At 43.5% G+C, this 16,519-nt stretch overlaps 6 protein-coding genes across 7 annotated transcripts in view; 4 read left to right on the plus strand and 2 right to left on the minus strand.

Annotated features, from left to right (window-relative positions):
- LOC118511767 (solute carrier organic anion transporter family member 4A1) overlaps positions 1–16,519 on the plus strand; it is a 55,840-nt gene that overhangs the window by 12,011 nt on the left and 27,310 nt on the right. Inside the window, exon 1 of one of the 2 annotated variants that reach the window (XM_036055241.1) lies at positions 12,994–14,264. The exons of the other annotated variant lie outside the window; for it this stretch is intronic. Coding sequence (XP_035911134.1) covers positions 13,925–14,264 — 340 coding nt within the window. The 5' untranslated portion in view covers positions 12,994–13,924. Of the gene's footprint in view, positions 1–12,993; positions 14,265–16,519 lie in introns of those variants that run through there. 2 annotated transcript variants of the gene reach the window in all.
- Positions 33–1,484, minus strand: LOC118511770 (hydroxymethylglutaryl-CoA lyase, mitochondrial). Its single transcript, XM_036055258.1, has 4 exons — positions 1,319–1,484; positions 962–1,234; positions 714–882; positions 33–645 (listed from the first exon to the last, which is right to left on the minus strand). Exons 1-4 carry the CDS (start codon positions 1,373–1,375, stop codon positions 170–172), a joined length of 975 nt encoding a protein of 324 aa, XP_035911151.1. The 5' UTR covers positions 1,376–1,484; the 3' UTR covers positions 33–169.
- Positions 4,382–6,783, plus strand: LOC118511769. Its single transcript, XM_036055257.1, has 2 exons — positions 4,382–4,606; positions 4,696–6,783. The coding sequence occupies exons 1-2, from the start codon at positions 4,515–4,517 to the stop codon at positions 6,686–6,688; spliced, it is 2,085 nt and encodes a 694-aa protein (XP_035911150.1). The 5' UTR covers positions 4,382–4,514; the 3' UTR covers positions 6,689–6,783.
- LOC118511772 lies at positions 6,767–7,674 on the minus strand. The gene is made up of 2 exons (XM_036055260.1): positions 7,276–7,674; positions 6,767–7,206 (listed from the first exon to the last, which is right to left on the minus strand). Exons 1-2 carry the CDS (start codon positions 7,386–7,388, stop codon positions 6,792–6,794), a joined length of 528 nt encoding a protein of 175 aa, XP_035911153.1. The 5' UTR covers positions 7,389–7,674; the 3' UTR covers positions 6,767–6,791.
- Positions 7,683–8,301, plus strand: LOC118511773. Its single transcript, XM_036055262.1, is given in 3 exon segments — positions 7,683–7,910; positions 7,913–7,929; positions 8,006–8,301. Coding segments are annotated over 3 exon segments (411 nt in total). The 5' UTR covers positions 7,683–7,742; the 3' UTR covers positions 8,232–8,301.
- On the plus strand, positions 10,763–12,036 carry LOC118511771 (mucin-2-like). Its single transcript, XM_036055259.1, has 3 exons — positions 10,763–10,911; positions 10,987–11,664; positions 11,736–12,036. Exons 1-3 carry the CDS (start codon positions 10,854–10,856, stop codon positions 11,870–11,872), a joined length of 873 nt encoding a protein of 290 aa, XP_035911152.1. The 5' UTR covers positions 10,763–10,853; the 3' UTR covers positions 11,873–12,036.

The following is a 16,519-nucleotide window of genomic DNA, read 5'->3' on the forward strand; positions in this document are numbered from 1 at the left end:
TTGCAACTGGTTGAAATTCTCTACGGAGAATATACATCGGTATGGCAATTTGATATATTTTGAACCTTTTTTTATAATAAAAATCCATCAAATGGATTTATCCGATTAAAAAAAGACTTACGCTAGTAAATGCACTTTTTCCTTTGATAGGTTGTCTCCCCATCTGTATCTAACATGCGTTAGGATTGGTTTTCCTCATCGCGCGATTCACCTTCGATTCGGATTGGCGTTGCAGTTTATCGCAAATGAATTTTCCTACGTTTACGAGTTTCGGCAGATCGATACCCGTTTCAATGCCAAGACCGTGCAGCATGTACACCACATCTTCCGTGGCCGCATTTCCCGAGGCACCTCGAGCGTACGGGCAACCACCCAATCCCGAAACGGAAGCATCCACCACACCGATACCAAAGTCCAGCGATGTGAGAATGTTTGGCAACGCTTGTCCGTACGTATCGTGGCAATGGACAGCGAGCATATTGACCGGAGCGATCTTTGTGACTTCGCGCAGCATATCGGTGAAGGATCCCGGTGTACCGACGCCAATCGTATCTCCGAGCGAAATTTCATAGCATCCCATTTCGATAAGCTTTTCCACAACACGAACCACTGCCGAGGGCTTAATTTTGCCTTCGTATGGGCAACCTATCACACGATCGAATGATAATGGTGTGTTAGCATCGGGTACAGAGATCGCTTACCATCTGACCTACCGACAACCGTTGAAACGTATCCACGCACTTTTACGTTTGCTTTTTTGGCTGCATCCATTACGTCCTGGAATCGGGCAATGCTTTCGTCTACCGAGCAGTTTACATTTTTCCTGGAGAAGCTCTCTGACGCTGCTCCAAAAACAGCTACCTCTTCAGCTCCTGCGTCAATCTGTTAGGGAAAAGTAATTGTTGATCAGTTGTACCTACGATCGCGATCCATCCGATCGTTTCGCTCTGTAGTGCATTACCGCTGCCTGGAATCCTTTAAGATTCGGTGTTAGAACTGGATAGGAGATACCGGGAAGCTTGTTAATCCCTTTAAGCACCTCCGCGTTATCACCCATCTGCGGTACCCATTTTGCGCTCACAAAGCTGGTCGCTTCGATAGTACGTAGCCCGGTTTCGGACAGCTGATTTATGAGCTCGATCTTGACCGCTGCCGGCAGAAGCGTTGGTTCGTTTTGCAGCCCATCTCGGGGGCCTACCTCCACGATTCGCACTGACACTGGTTGAGAGATATTCTGGTGAAGAATGATGTAAGCGGTAATGATAAGAATGATTCAGCACCGATTGATTGTACCGAAGACTGGGGCAGCTAAACTTACAGTTGTGTAAAGCCGGTTTCGTGCAAATGTTGGCAGAAAACGGGTAAAACGCATCATTTTGGAGGAATGTAGATACAGAAGCAGAAGGAATGATCCGAAGTAATGTAGATCGTTCGTTGGCGATCTTTGTTGTCAACCTGCGATTACTGACGTGAATGTAAACAAATAAAAAAATGGGATGAATCAATATGCGTCACGCTCCCAAGTTGTCTGTTCCCCCTGTTTTCGTAAATGTTTTGGTAAATACATTCGTTAACGAAATATCCTCGAAAAGATTTACGAGATTCCAAATTATTTCGAGGATAATTTGTTTTTGTTTTGATTCTGTTTGTTTACATTTTGAATGAACCCTGTCATAAAATGAACCGGAACCATGTTCATCGAATGTAGATAAACAAAAGTTCACTATCCTCGAAAAACCTATGTTTCGATAAATTTTTCGAGGATAGACATGCATAATGTAAACAAATATTCGAGGACAAGTTTTTGTCAATGTATTGCGTCTTGTCGTGTCTCGTCATGTGTGTTCGGGAGTTCCTCTATTCTTGTATTTGCTCTTTTCTCTCCTGATTTTGCTTTGCTTCTCTTCATGTTCGTAGACTCTTCGCGTTGTGTGGTGGTATGTTTGTGTGTAACAACGGAACTTTCGCTGCAAGGTTGGAGGGGGTGGGCGTCGAGTGTGTTGTTTATCAGCTGTGATCTGTGCGTGTGAAACTTTTTCGGTGTGCTGAAACGGGTGAGTAAGAGTAAGATTAGAAACAGAATGCCGTGTGCATGTATACCTCAGCCTGAAGACTGAACCACCAGACTTGCTCAGAGCAGGAATGAAATACACGTAATATAAATTGGAGCGTGGTACGCTTGCGCGTAGCAGATCATGGTGTGGTTCAGAAGAAAAAAAGAAGCAGTGCTACAGTTGTACTAGACGCTGGAATGGCTTGTATCGGTTGAAATTTTCTTATTTTTCAGATTCAAAAATCTGTTTGCTCTACAAAGTCGATGAGTGCATCTAATCAGGTAAATATAATTATATGCTTTTATCCCAGCTATCTGGCTTATAGTTTTTTTGCCTTTTAGTTCTGCAGCGCCATGGTGAACGTTGGGAGGTGTTGGCACGGAAGACGGAGCGGGAAAAGGTTCACGACAACTATGCGGTGAGGAGGATATCAACGGATTGTGCATTTACAGTTAGCGGGTGAGCACACGCTGTACCTCGTAGGAGAACCTGGCCATGGGTATCGGAGAATGCATATCGTATGCCGGAATCGTGCTTGGCCTTGAACACTGACTCTGCTCAATCACGGGTTCCAAATTGGTCATTACGTTACCGGCGGCTTGCCAGCAATCAGCATTGGGTGTTCTTTTTCCGTTCAGTTCTTCCTACCGTCCTTCTGTGTATAAAGTGCCTTCCATTAACAGTAAGTTTGATCAATCATCATTCTACACAAATTTGTTTGCTTTTATTTAAGATCAATTTTGCATCCTTTAGTCTCCCGACAGCAATGGTTGCTTCTAGCACGGATTATGATGGTGCTGTTGCTGAAGAGGAATGTTGTGTTGCCTGGTTGCACTGGACAGGATGGTTCACACAGTGTAGTCGATCTCCTGTTGGTGTCGATTGTTCCCTTCGAGCCGGAGGCCCATCCCGGCCGCTCAGTGCGATAGTGTTAGGTGCTAGAAATACAAGATGTAAATATAAAATGATTACTTTACATGTTAATACAGAAGAGGTGATTATATAGGTTATAGAATTACGGCTTTTACTTACTAATAAAAACATGAACGAGCGAAATGCATCACGTACATATTGCGCAGCTGAACCAGGCAAAGAAATGCTCCAGTGTCGTCCCCATTTTTGTCCGGAACATGGTCGTCGTGAAGGTTAATGTAGTAACGGTATTTGAAGGCATATCCTGAGCCGATCCCTATGACGATCGAAAGATCCGCAGCATCCTTTCTTATTGACGAAATCATTGCCTGCATAAATTGCTCAAAACAAATCGCACGACTTGAAACCTAATAAAATTTTCCGCAACATTTATTGGCGGAAAAGAGATTTTGATCAACAATCATACAGTGAATAGAACGAAGACGATCGGCTTCGTTAACCTCTCCCTCTCTTCTAATCAAATCACGCACGAACTCTTACCCCTTCTCCATGAGCAGCCAGACCAAAAATCAGCGATCAAAGATACAGGGCTCGCCTATTCACTTTGCGATGCGAACGGCATATTTTGTACAAAGTGTTTCAATTTGTTATATACATTTTTTCGACAAAACCTACCGTCTTGACATTAAAATCATATCGAAAACCATGTGAAAGAGATCGATGAACTAAAAACACTCTGGGATTAAATGAAAATAATCAAACGAACTGTAAAAACAATAATGACGGTATAATATATACCGATCGTATCGTAAAGTAACGAGACAAACCCTGTACGAGTGCACACATGCCCATACACATATTCACCCAAACAAGGTGAATCTATAGGCGTAAGCGAGATGGGTATAATAATAAAAGGAGAGCAAAATGTAAACATTTAGGTCATCATGAACCAAACTCGAGTGTGTGACAAATCATCCATGAGTGCGAGCGGAAGAGGTGTATAAATAGAAAGAGAGGGAGATATTTATCCTCTAAAATTTCCCCTTGGGCTGGAACAAATGCACGTAAATATCATTTACGAAAAACAACTGCATGTTGAAAAAGTGTGTAGTATTATTTTTTTTCCATGTAATCACTTTATTTGTGTAATAAGTTTACATATTTTTGAATGTTTTAGCAGTACATGGGAATACATCTTTTTCGAATTGTGCTGCAGTGAGCCCACTGTGACTGAGTCACATTTTGAAATAAAATATGAAACAGGTTGTTTTAAGTGAAAATTTATTTTATTTGATCACTTCTTTATCATTTAATCATGAAATTATAATAAAAAATTTAAAAATATAAGGAAATCGAGAAATTCCTCAAGTGTTGTGTATCTGAACTGTCAAAAATATTGTCCACTGGTGGCTTCACAGTGTTAGCTGTGCTGTCAAGCAATAAAGGACGTTGCGCCGTATTCAAAAATAACCGTCCAGCCAAACAACAACAACAAGCAACGCGGCGCTGCATTGTACCTGTTCCGTGAAAATAGCGTTTTGTTCTGTTTCCCTAGAAGTGACTTGATTGATTGCCGTTCGTCAGAGAATGTCTAAGCAAAGTGGCAAAGAAGCAGACAAGATCATTACGTACGGAACGCCCACATTGAACGATTGGAAAATTTATCTGCGGAATTTGCAGTAAGTGTTTGTTGAAAGCTGAACTAGCATAGTAACCGTGTACGCATTAAGGAGAAGCAGTTAGGAATATTATCGTTTGTCCATTGCAGCCAAAATCCGAACCAAAACATGGCAACTCCCGACTCATCGTCGTCCGAATCGTCGTTCGAGCTGGAGGAAAGCTTCAAAGCTCTACTGGACCGCAAACGACGTGAAATGCAGAACAAGGTGACCGATGAGCGGATGCAAGATGAAGATTCCGACGTAGCAACGCGAGCGGCGCCCGAACCGGGAAAACAGTTCATCGGTAACGATTCAACGTTCCTCGAGCAGGACTCGATCAGCAAGCTGTCCGACACTAGCTTCGAGGAAATGGAACGAATATGTGCCGTGCTGGATAAGGTGAATGGATTCGATACGAGCGTCAAAGTGCAAGCGGATATCGCTAAGCCGCCAGCACCGGCGATGCTGTCCCAACCGAGCACATTCGGTGACGTCACTCAGCTCGATGATATCGACGAACCGTCCGGTTTGTGGGAAAATACAATTTTACCCGTTGGTGCTGCTGCTCTATCGCCGGTAAAGCGTATGCATTTGCTTAGACCATCAACAATTTTGGAAGAATCAACCATGTCAGGTCCGACTTCTAAGAACTCTTCCATCGAAACATTCGTCTCGGCTAAGCAGGCGACGGGAGAGGGAGAATCAGTGAACGTAAATTCCGCCACCAGCGCTAGCGAAGTGTACCGGACGGCACAGGATACGTTCGATACGGACTCATACGCACGCAGCAGCATTTTGGATATGGATTCCGGAGTAACGAGCGACATGACTGCGGCCGATAATCGTACCAATACCTACGAGCAGCGTGGCGAAGAAGAGTCCGGGTACAGCAAAGATTCTACCAGAGAGGCGGACTCGTTGCAAGAGGAACAGAACGTAATCGTTTTGGACAGCAGTGAAAGTGAGGTAGAAGATGAACCAGGTACGGAATACATTAAGGAAGGACATGAAACGCTGGGAAACACATACCCATTGGATTCGTTGGCCAGCGAGCGAGATGAAAGTTTGCTAGAGCGTGAACCACCTTCACTGCTTTACGATGGCCACGAAGAAAGCACACAGAACTGCTCCGATGAACTTTCCGTGATGGATGAAATGCCCGATCGCTTCAACGACACGCTAGAGGAGACGGACTTTATGCTTAAACAAGGCTTGAAGCTGATGGCTTTGAAGAAACAGCAGCAAGAGGAGCAGGAGCGTCGAGCGCAACAGGAGGAACGTATGCACGAAAAGCAGCAACCTGTAAAATCTCGCACAAATTCCGGATCCGACGATGGATACCGTCCGCTGCTGCACACTCCTTCCGATAAGAATGCGAAGCAAGCGGCACAGTTAGGGTCACATCTGTCCTATCTGACGCCTACGAGTGGCATGAGCTCCCGACTGAATGTTCCCAACGGAAGTCACGGTGGCTTCAAGCAGGCACTATTTTCCAGCGCAGGTAAAAACAGTGCCACGAAGAATCCACCAATCGGCGCTGCTGGTGCAGGGTCGACCGGTTCCTTCAAGAAGCCGGTCAGCCGTTTGCCTCATTTGAAAGTGACGGGACGAAAGTTTGATCACATCGTATCGCCCATCGGGGCGTACATCAAGAAAACGCCCCAGAGCATGCTGCAGACAAAGATCAACTGCCCCAACAAGAATCTGATCGATGTGCTGCACAGCGAAAACCGGGACAGTGCCGTAAGCACCGGCAGCAGCCAGGGCTGCAAGGAGAATCAGGGCATTAATCTTAAGGGATACACTTCCTCACTGCCCGGCAAGGGCGTCATCAGTTCAAATCGTGCCCACGTGCTGGATGAAAGGAACGTTGTGCGGATTCCGGGCGGAGAGAAGATGCAGAAGCTGATCAACAGTTCGCCCACGATGGTCATTCGTCACGAAGGACGAATTAAGTATGCCGAACAAGGGGCAGGCGGTGAGCGTATGCTCGCGCCGCACAACATAAGCGCGATGACGGACGACAGTTTGGCCGATCTGTCCGTGCTTTCGAGCGATGTATCCGTGCGCGTGCTGAAGGATGCAAAGCGCTACAATTGAACTAATTTCTTCCCCCTTTTTGGTACTACGATCAGATGTTATAGCAGGTATTTTAATGGAATAAACTGATGGTTTTTTTTGCTGCTATCCCCATATCGCTTGTTTAGTGTGCGGCTTTCGATTTAACGTACTGTTTTACCTTGGACTGAACATAGTCGTACTTCCGCTTTTTTACCGGTGGTAATAGTCTTCGCCTGAGCTGCTTAGTAGGTAGGCCACTATAGGAACAAAGCGAAATTCGATCGTTTTCGAAAAATTCATAGGAATCTATGTCGTTAAGGGTGACGTCGCTATCATCAGAAGCGGATCCTTCCAGCTCTTGACTGCTGCTACATCGCGATTGGTTCGAGTGGAAAAGTGCTGTGTCAATTGTAACGAACTGTGGGGGTTGCTCCGTTTTTAGTGAGCTTTCCGTTTCCACCAACGTGCGTTGCATATCTGCATCCGGTAGGAAGCAGAGCTGCTCGGAAGGCAAGCTTGGTTCTTCTATCTTAGCTTCATTTGCTATTGCAATTAAACTGGGTTGTTTTGGGTTATTAGAATGTGCTGCAGTAGGAAGATTGCGATTTTTTAATGAACGTACGTACCCATCCTGTGCTGGTTTAGGCGTGTTCGAAAGCATTACAACATTCTGCCAATATCCCTGAAGTGGAAATCTTTTAAATTTTGGAAATTCATGTAAAACAGCTACAAAATACATAGTGCTGGAAGCTACTTTGAATAGCCTGGGAAGAAAACTCAAGGCAAACTATTGCCGAATGAGAAACTTTTATATCGATTGTACGTTTGAGACCGTAAACAGCAATGGCTTCTCTTCGTTTAAACAAATTTTTGCGATTATTTTGAACATTGAGAAAAACGACAAAAAACCGAAAAACACATTTAATTTAAACTAAAAAATGTCATCCTGATGACCCGATGTGTCTCCCATTGTGCCTGCCGGTTGTTATTATGCAAGCATCAAAACAAACTGTTTCTCCCTTGGCAGGTTCGTGTTGGCCGTACAATTGCAGCTAAAATACGTGCTTTCACACAATTCCGATGTCGTTTTAGGATGAGATACGGTCGATCACGCTTTCCGGAACTGCTGATTATTACGGTGTTCGGTATAGGTGGAGGATTTTACGTGTTCCAGCCAACGTTTCGGCAGCTGCAACAAGAACGCACCGGTACTGGCACTGCCACCGGTGAAACTCCCGCAACTACTTCCAAAGGAGCATAAAACGATCAGCATCCGTAAAGTATGAATTACTTGCATAAAACATTGTGCTACAATTGAAAAAAATGATTTACGGTTAATGTTAAATTTTCCCACAGAATGTCTATGTCAGCGGTGGCACGTATGTTTCAAATGATTAAAGGATCACCGATAGCAGTGGTCGGAGGAACTATCCTAATTACGGGATCCTTAATCTACAGCTACCGATCCGTGTATCGACCGTTCGTGACGCGACGGGAACGAGCGGAAGCGGAAGCGATGGCAAACTACATTTTCCAGATGGAGCAATCGAAAGCCCGAAGGCCAATCAACGATAATAGTTGAGCGGATGGTGCTTACGTGAAAAAAAAAGTTAATAAATTTAGTGAGAATACTCCGGATTAATTTTAGCTTATATTGATTGTTGACGGCTTCTTCCTCTGTTCATGGGGAGGGCCAAAGAAGACATTACGGATTGGGTCGTCCGGTGCCTATCACATGACATTACCAACCCACTATTTGCTAACTATTCGCTGCACAATGGTGAGATCATGAGTGTTTTCTTAATGTATATTCCTTCAACGTATGTCAGGATATGGAAATAGTAAGAGAATATGGTTCACGGAATTTCCACTTCCGAGTATCAGAAGCCGCTCTCAGAAGACTCCATCTCCCTAGACTTTTCATCCCATCGTCACCTTACATGTAGTGCAGATCATTTGCATTCTTACAAGCCTGGTAAGTTTGGCTCGGATTTTGAAATAGTTCATTACGTCGTTATAGTTTAGTTACAGTGTGGTACAGATAGTAAACTCAATGAAGAGATGGTAAGAAGGTAGCTGCTGCTCCATCAACTTCTCCAATATTAGATGCATGGTAGAGATGCGGTTAGTGGTTGTCTTTCCGACTAGTTCCTTTCTGATAGTTGGTCGAATTTCTTATTGTCTGGAGTCATGCCAGACAGTATAGTTCTGCAAGCAAGAGAACCATCTAAAAAAACGAGCCTTTCAAAGTTCTTTTGGAAAATTGGAAATTGGATTTTTTTTCCCCCTTTGGAACCCACAGGTGATTCATGCCGGAAGCTTGCATTCGCTTTGTAGATATTGATCCTGATAAAAATGTCTTTACTGTACAGTAATTTGAAACGCTTTGACACCCCTGGAATGGTGGAGATAACAAAATTGGAAAAGAAATTAAACTTGACTACCATATAAAATTTCGTTCGAACAATTAATACTTTAAAAAGATTAAAATTGTCTCCAATTTATTCCAATTTTGTTAGCAAGTTGATTTGCTTACGCTCTCAGCTGATTCCCAGTCCGCTGGAGTAGAGAACATAGGGTGACGCGTTGCAGTAAATGGTGCGTGGGATAGTTTAATTAAGACACTCACGTACAGTATGCCGGCACATGTCGACCGTTCGTAACAGAGTCGTTTGGCTTCGCCAAAGCAACAGCCTGCGAGCGTTCGGCAGATGGACAAGAAGCATAAGGAAACGTTAAGCTAAACAAATCGTCTAAAACACTCATACCACATTGGCTCTGTGGAACGGTGGAAGAATTAAGGAAACGATCACCACCGAGTCCGGTTCCCCGTGTGGATACCGCCGTGCATATAATTAAGTTATTAACATCCACATGCGCAACCATACGCATAATCACACCAACGCCGCGGCCGCCGCGTACATTGCATTGCCCAAATCCCTTCAATCAACTGGTACAACGGCATGCATTCTTTGGTGATTAAGCGGCACCACCTCGTTTCCCATGCATTCTCTCTCTCTCTTCCGCTGTTGGGTCTCACTCACATCAGCCTCACATCCTGGACCTCTTCTCGAGCTGACGTTGGTGGGATCCCAGTCGGTCGCCCTAATGCGGCTTAGCAGTGGATAAATGAACGTTATTGTACTCTGATTCGGGTTAATTTGTATACGACGGCGGGCACAGGGGGCGCATATCACGCGGGCTATAAAGTACGATGATCTTGAACCTTCGTGCCGTTGCAGCGACGGATGCAATATTGTTCTTGGCGGGCGTTTCAATGCCTTGGAGACGTTGGGCGGCGGTTGGGCTTTATACATGGCACTGCTTCAGCCACACCGGAAGCGGTTGTCCTTCCGGTTGTTGGCTCTAGTACCAAAGGTAAGAGCTAAAATCCCCATTTCTGATGAGGTGAGAATCATGGCGTTGCTGCCGGACATTATCTGCCATTGCAAATTCTAGAAGCGAGTACAGCTATCAGATGTGGCTAAAACGATCGATGACAAGTTGCATTTTTGGCAACGTTAGTCACAAACGAAAATAAAACAGACGCAAAACTGGAATGATCGATCGGTTGGCAAGGAAAGCAATTGTGGCTTATCATGAAGAATCTTCCAGATATCCTGACATTACCATTCGGATAGTAGTGGATGAGTCAGAATAATATATGTGTGGTAGATAAACCAAAACAATGGCGTTGCTCTGTAATCCTCTTCATCGGCCTCGAAATCGGACGGAACCAATTAGTGTCTTACTAAACCTTGAAGCATGTTTACCACCCAAGTACACAGTTCGCTACGACACGTGTGTAGGAAGGTCTGTGAGAAAATGTTATAATCTCGGGCGAACATCTCAACTGTTAAGTCTATCACTTATCAAAACCAAACCCAGCCGTACTTTCGACTACGGAATAGATACAAACCGTAATCCCACTATATGCTCCATTGCAACATTGCACGTACACCGGAGTCGCGTGATTCACCTCCCCTCCCTCATTTCGCCTGACTGGGCTGGATATCGAAGTAATTTTAAAATAATCACTGATTCAAACACTGCTAATCTCGATTCGAGAACCGATAAACCGTCCGGCTCATCCGGCTGATCAGGGTCCGCGGTCTGAGGATTGTGATAAAAAGCCTGGCCAACGGTTGTCTGGCTCGCAGTTGAGGATAAAGTGTGCCTATCGTTTAACGTTCCGCGGGACAGTATGAGTGATTTTCGTAAGGCACTATTGGCAATCTACCTCGTTGGGTGTCTTGCAGGCAGTAAGTTCGAATTGCAGCAGTAAATTGAGGAGTGGGAAGTGCAGTTTTCTAAGTGGATTCCTATTCCTGTTACAGCTTCCAATGGGCAGTTAATGTGCTTTCATTGTGATAATTGCGATGCATCGCAAATGGAGATTGTGCAATGTGGACCAAATGGACCGATGATACCGTTTCCGGATGGCGCTGCTCCAACCACAACGGATCCTCCGTCGACGACTACGGTGGTGCCGGAAACTACGACCACAGTACCACCGTCAATACCTACCGTTGAGCCAGAGACGACCACCTTATGTCCAACATCGACACCAACAACAACAACAACAGGAACTCCGGGGACCACAACAGTTGAGCCAGATACAACTACCATAACACCGCCAACTATTCCAACGGTTGAGCCTGATACAACTACCATAACTCCTCCGACTATTCCAACGGTTGAGCCTGAAACAACTACCATAACTCCTCCGACTATTCCAACGGTTGAGCCTGATACAACTACCATAACTCCTCCGACTATTCCCACCGTTGATCCGGACACGACCACGATCAGTACTACACCTGGCACACCGATCTTAACCCCTCCAACGCATCCCACATTTTCCCCCGTATCAAGCACTCCCGGTTCTCCGATTCTAACACCACCGACTCATCCGACACCCATCCCGGGTGGAGCACCGGTCCCGTTTGGAGTGGTGATTCCGATTCCACCCAACACCGCACAGTACGCCTGTCTGTCTGTGCAGCGAACCGATGGTTAGTTCACGCTTCCTAGTGTGTGATCTTCAGGTTCCTTATCAATCTACTCCTTTTTATCCACCTTTCAGCGAACAACCGATTAGTGACCAGTAAAGGGTGTGCCCAACTATTGGCCAGTGTGCCTCAGACGTGCACGTACGCGACGAGCGGAGGGCACAGCAGCTGTTCGGTGTGCTTAGGATCGCTGTGCAATGCGTATAACTAGCGGTGCGGATTGTTTTTTTTTTTTTTTCTATGTAAAGCACGTTACCTTTTAAGCATACATCAAGTTCGGTCGTTTGGTCTAAATCTTGTTTTGAACAGTAAAATCTCTGAAACCATTTATAACTAGTAAGCAATAAACTTATAGATAAATGAGCACAATCGGGTGAGGTGGTATTTGAATGGAAGAATTGGTTTAAATGGTTGACCTTTGATGTATCTATTTCTTCAAGCATGTTTAGGGATCATTTAATATCTTTAAATGGATAAATAAAGCCTAAAGACTAATTAGATAACATTAGTTCTTATCACAAAGAAAACTTTCTCGGTCAGACATCCATGGGAATTGTTTTGCATTCGAGCGGCCGTTAATGTGGCTCTCACTGAGTGGACCACTCATACAAATTTATCTGTAGCCACTCACCATAGCTGAACGCTACAAGACTACACTGGGTAAAATTGGAAGCCGTACACTGCCTGAAACATGCTGCAAATGGGATCAAAAGCTTTAAAATTGATTATGTTTGTATATGTGGATTGTTATAATTAAATATTTAAATCAGCAGTTGATTAATAGGCCTGAGTGGTGAAAATATATTTCTTCAGCTTATCATTTACTAATAATTTTGCAGAATTTATTATTATACATATTTATTTATAAAATGTATCAACCATATTTGAGCTTGACAGCTCGCTGTTAGTTTATCAGCCTTCTCCAGCCTAAAACTTAAACTTAAACTCAAGATTTTAAATTTTATATTTTCATAATTTTCTACACTAAAATTCTTCTACATTAAACTGTACATAAAAAGCAATACGGCCAGGCCGTTCTTTATGAATAAAAAAAAAAGAAACTGTACATAAAATTTGTTATTAAAATTATTTTATTCTTTAATGCTTAAACTGTTCAAAAACATTCAGATTTTATTATAAAAATTATATTGCAAAGGATTTGTTTTAAAATGTAGAAATTTCTTGCGTGAGTACCTATAATCTCTCCTCTAATCTAATGCACTTGCTGCGTGGAGTGCACTCACGGCCAACATGTGGCCAAGCGTTGCATTGCATCGCTCTCAGACGCGCGAGACAACACAGCTTCCGATTAGTTTCCGTTCAGCATTCATGCCGACGAGAGGTGTTACGTGAAGCGCCGGTACACGTTTCGCCGTTGGTTACGGGTCGCTTCCACGGCCGACCGCGTGTTGTACGGCCCGAACGTGCACGGCTGGTACGATTGCGCACCACCATCCAAACAAGTGACTTGTATGCTCCGCCAAGGCCAGTATTCCAAACCCATCGTCAGTCATCGATGGAACGTCCTGGCTGACGCACGTGTGGACGACGGAGCCCATACTACTACAGCGTGTCCCTTTTAAGTGTGTGTCCGATAAATGGTTTGAGGATCAGTTTGAGGATCTTGGTGATTTGTGTGTGTGTGTGTGTGCGCGCGCCCACGACCCAATCAATGTTACAGTGTGATAAGCCGAGGGTCGAAAGCTAAATATTGTCTTTACTAGCGAAAGGTGTCAAGAAGCTGCCAGCTATCAAATCCCATAAGCTGTGTTTGATATTCACCTTCGGTAGCCTGAATGCCCGAGAGGTGTTCCGACAGTGAAAGGCTCATTCTTGGTGAGCAGCACAGTGAGTGTTGGAAACAGTGTATAGGGATTTTGCATAATTTTACACAAACAATTCGGAAGCTTAGGGGCATGAATCCGGTGTGCGCCTTGTGATAAGACCGTTGCATGGGTCTAGCCTCGGTAGTCGGTGGTCAGTAGTTTTCGATACGGATATTAAACGCCCTTTCATTGGCAGTTGAGGGTGGAAAGTTTTACGAGTGTATTTAAAATTCCACCGGTCCGATTCTTGCATCCTCTCTCTCTAATTGACCTTGACCATGTGGGTTAGGGAGAAAATTTAAGGAAAAAAAAGAAAGAGTGTCAAAAACCGCAAAGTCTTTTGTCAAGTGCTGCAAAATTAAAAAAAAATATTGGTGAGTGTGTGTGTGTGTGCGTAATACTTTGTTGGTTCGGCCACCCTCATCATCATCATCATCATGTCCACCACGTCCAGCTGGGACGACAGCGTGAAGATGAACAACCCGACCTCGTCGGCGACAACACCGTCCGGCACCACGGTACAGACCGAGTCGACCAAATGCGGCATCAGTTATGGTGAACCGTCCTCGCCGGCCGCGATGGAGGAAGGCGAGTGTCCGCCATCGGGCCGGGCAGTCGTGCCAGACGGCCAGATGGAACCACCATTGCAAAGGCCAGCGACGCCGCCACCCCGATCGTACCATTGCGGGTGGTTTGCGCTGCGTCCTCGGTGGATGGCCCGCTTCATGACACCCAAGTGGGCCCTGTTTTGGCTGTGCTGGGCCGGTGCCGTGCAAGGTAAGTTGAGCAGAGTGAGCAATGTAGCGCTGGTGCGTGAGGTCGCAATATTTAACGCACTGCGAAAGCGTTTCACCCGTGTGTGTGCGTGATGGACGAGTTTGGTGAAGCAACACGAGAATGCAAATCGGAGGGAATACACAACCATAGACACTTGATGCACCAGCTCAAAACACTAGTGAATTTGAATCGAAAAAGAGAAATTAATGAATAATTGGTGTGATTTTTTATTGTTGCAATGGTAAGATTCATATTAGGCTGGCAGGGGTTGAATTGAAAAGAAGTTGTAATCCTTAAAACAGGCACTCCGTTAAATAATAACTTTGACAGTCTATTTTGTTATGAGAAAAATTAGGATTCTTAACAATTATGAGAAAAACTCGGGGCGACTTTTAGAATAAAAAAAGGCATTTTTTATATTAATTTACAGTGTCCATAAAAAAATCCCGCGCCTTTGCTGTATACGTTTTCACCACTTTTTAGTAAGAAATGAAGCTATGATAGTGCAAGTTATATATCTTCAAAAAAATTTCCATAGAATTTTTTCCAACAAAACTGTTTTCTAACAAAGTAAACACTTTATTTAAATTCACAAAATATATTGATTTTGCACATTTACATTTTTTTGTGCAGTTTTAGGAACCGTTTTTTTTGCCTTGAAAACCTGGTGAAAGCGCTGCGGCATTCCTACAACCAATTTTTAATATTGTTGGTTAAGGTTATCTAAAACCATATGCCCTAGTTTTTCGGCTCAATTCTCTGTAAAACATTAGCACTAAACTTAAGCAAATCATAAAATTTTACAAAATCGACGGGCTATAAATTTCGACATCCACCGTATGTAATCTCCAGGAATATGTTTTTCCTCTGTGCGTTACTCTTGTTGGCTCTCATGATTAGAATCTTGGTAAGATTTGAAGAACTTAGCTATATGTTGGAATCAAACGCGTAAATGTTGTAATAGAGACGTAAAATAAGCCTCTTTATTTAACTATGTATTGCATCATTCATCTGTTGTTGTACAATAACTATTACAAATCACAACAAGCTATGAGACAGGAGCTAAAGTCAAACTGGCTGATTATGATCCAAGGAAATTTCAAGCAAAATGGATCGTTACTATAAGCAATTTGTTGTGAACAAATAATTATCTTATTTTTTGATGTGAAAAGATCGTGTGTAAGGGTTCTTTTACATGAAAAAGCTTTCTCTGTGGTATATTTTGATAACTTATTCAAACATTTTTCTTGGGAAAATAACACGGGGTCTTATCTGACACTGACGGCTTATTAAACAATTAAAAAGCTAATATAATGGTACAGACTTGTTTTTAACGGGTATTAAAATGGTATTTTTATTACAAAATAATTGTTTGACGATTTGCGTAAAAAGTATAAAATTTCGAAGCAGGCCTCTGCCGTTTAAGTCGAAGTTCTCTACAAACGGTTCGAAATCAACATCAATTATAGATTAAATTTTAAATTGATTCTGTACTGCAGAATTTTATACTTTTTTTTATTTTAAATTTTTAACGAAATTTCCTTTAATTTTTTGTGTATTTTTGCAATTTATTATCAACTGATTTTATATACTATAGTTTTCTTAGGTAACATGAATAGGAAAGATAAGAGGACTCATTGAGAGCATTGGGCTCAATGAACGTACTTTAGAGTTGCGTGATTCTAATCATAGAAATATTGTTTCCAACGACGCCTATAATATATTTGGCAAACAAATGGAAAATTAGAATCCACACAACCACTGGCACAGGAGTTCGGAGGAACAATTTTTGTGCAATATTCGGAAAATGTTGAAGCATCTTACTGAACAGTTGTTGAGAGGAGCATAAGCAGAATAGGACATTAATTTAATTATGGTCACAGAGTTTGAGCTCTGATTGTGTGGCTATCAAAAGCTGTATTACGTAGTTTCCACTGTCAGTTCATCGTCCTATCAAACATCGATATGTATGCAGCGCTTCATACATCATCCTCATCGACCGGTGCTCCCGCCATTATCACACGCGCACGATCTGCAATTGACAACATCAACAATACCGTCTAAATGCGCCGTTCGTTTCTTCACCGCCATTAAGCGGCGAAATTGAATTTAATCCCTGAAGGAGCAACTACCGCTCGAAGACGCGTTGCTCTCACCTCTTGCTAGTGACACAATTATCCCGCTCTTAAGTACTGCTGGGTGCCCGAAACCCACGAGCTAGGGGAGGGGATCTATTTTCCAGCACTTCTTTTCAC

This window comes from Anopheles stephensi, chromosome 3 (assembly GCF_013141755.1).
Source record: "Anopheles stephensi strain Indian chromosome 3, UCI_ANSTEP_V1.0, whole genome shotgun sequence".
NCBI lineage: Eukaryota > Metazoa > Arthropoda > Insecta > Diptera > Culicidae > Anopheles > Anopheles stephensi.

What these genes read in the sequence shown, in the direction of transcription:
- LOC118511771 (XM_036055259.1), top strand. Translation starts at nt 10,854, where the DNA reads ATGAGTGATTTTCGTAAGGCACTATTGGCAATCTACCTCGTTGGGTGT. An exon ending in CGTTGGGTGTCTTGCAGGCA is followed by an intron (nt 10,912 to 10,986) that starts GTAAGTTCGAAT and finishes TTCCTGTTACAG; the next exon opens with CTTCCAATGGGCAGTTAATG. An exon ending in GTCTGTGCAGCGAACCGATG is followed by an intron (nt 11,665 to 11,735) that starts GTTAGTTCACGC and finishes TCCACCTTTCAG; the next exon opens with CGAACAACCGATTAGTGACC.
- LOC118511770 (XM_036055258.1), bottom strand. Translation starts at nt 1,375, where the DNA reads ATGATGCGTTTTACCCGTTTTCTGCCAACATTTGCACGAAACCGGCTT. An exon ending in GAAACCGGCTTTACACAACT is followed by an intron (nt 1,235 to 1,318) that starts GTAAGTTTAGCT and finishes ATTCTTCACCAG; the next exon opens with AATATCTCTCAACCAGTGTC. An exon ending in ATACGTTTCAACGGTTGTCG is followed by an intron (nt 646 to 713) that starts GTAGGTCAGATG and finishes ATCGTGTGATAG; the next exon opens with GTTGCCCATACGAAGGCAAA.
- LOC118511769 (XM_036055257.1), top strand. Translation starts at nt 4,515, where the DNA reads ATGTCTAAGCAAAGTGGCAAAGAAGCAGACAAGATCATTACGTACGGA. An exon ending in ATTTATCTGCGGAATTTGCA is followed by an intron (nt 4,607 to 4,695) that starts GTAAGTGTTTGT and finishes TGTCCATTGCAG; the next exon opens with CCAAAATCCGAACCAAAACA.
- LOC118511772 (XM_036055260.1), bottom strand. Translation starts at nt 7,388, where the DNA reads ATGTATTTTGTAGCTGTTTTACATGAATTTCCAAAATTTAAAAGATTT. An exon ending in CCTAAACCAGCACAGGATGG is followed by an intron (nt 7,207 to 7,275) that starts GTACGTACGTTC and finishes AAAACAACCCAG; the next exon opens with TTTAATTGCAATAGCAAATG.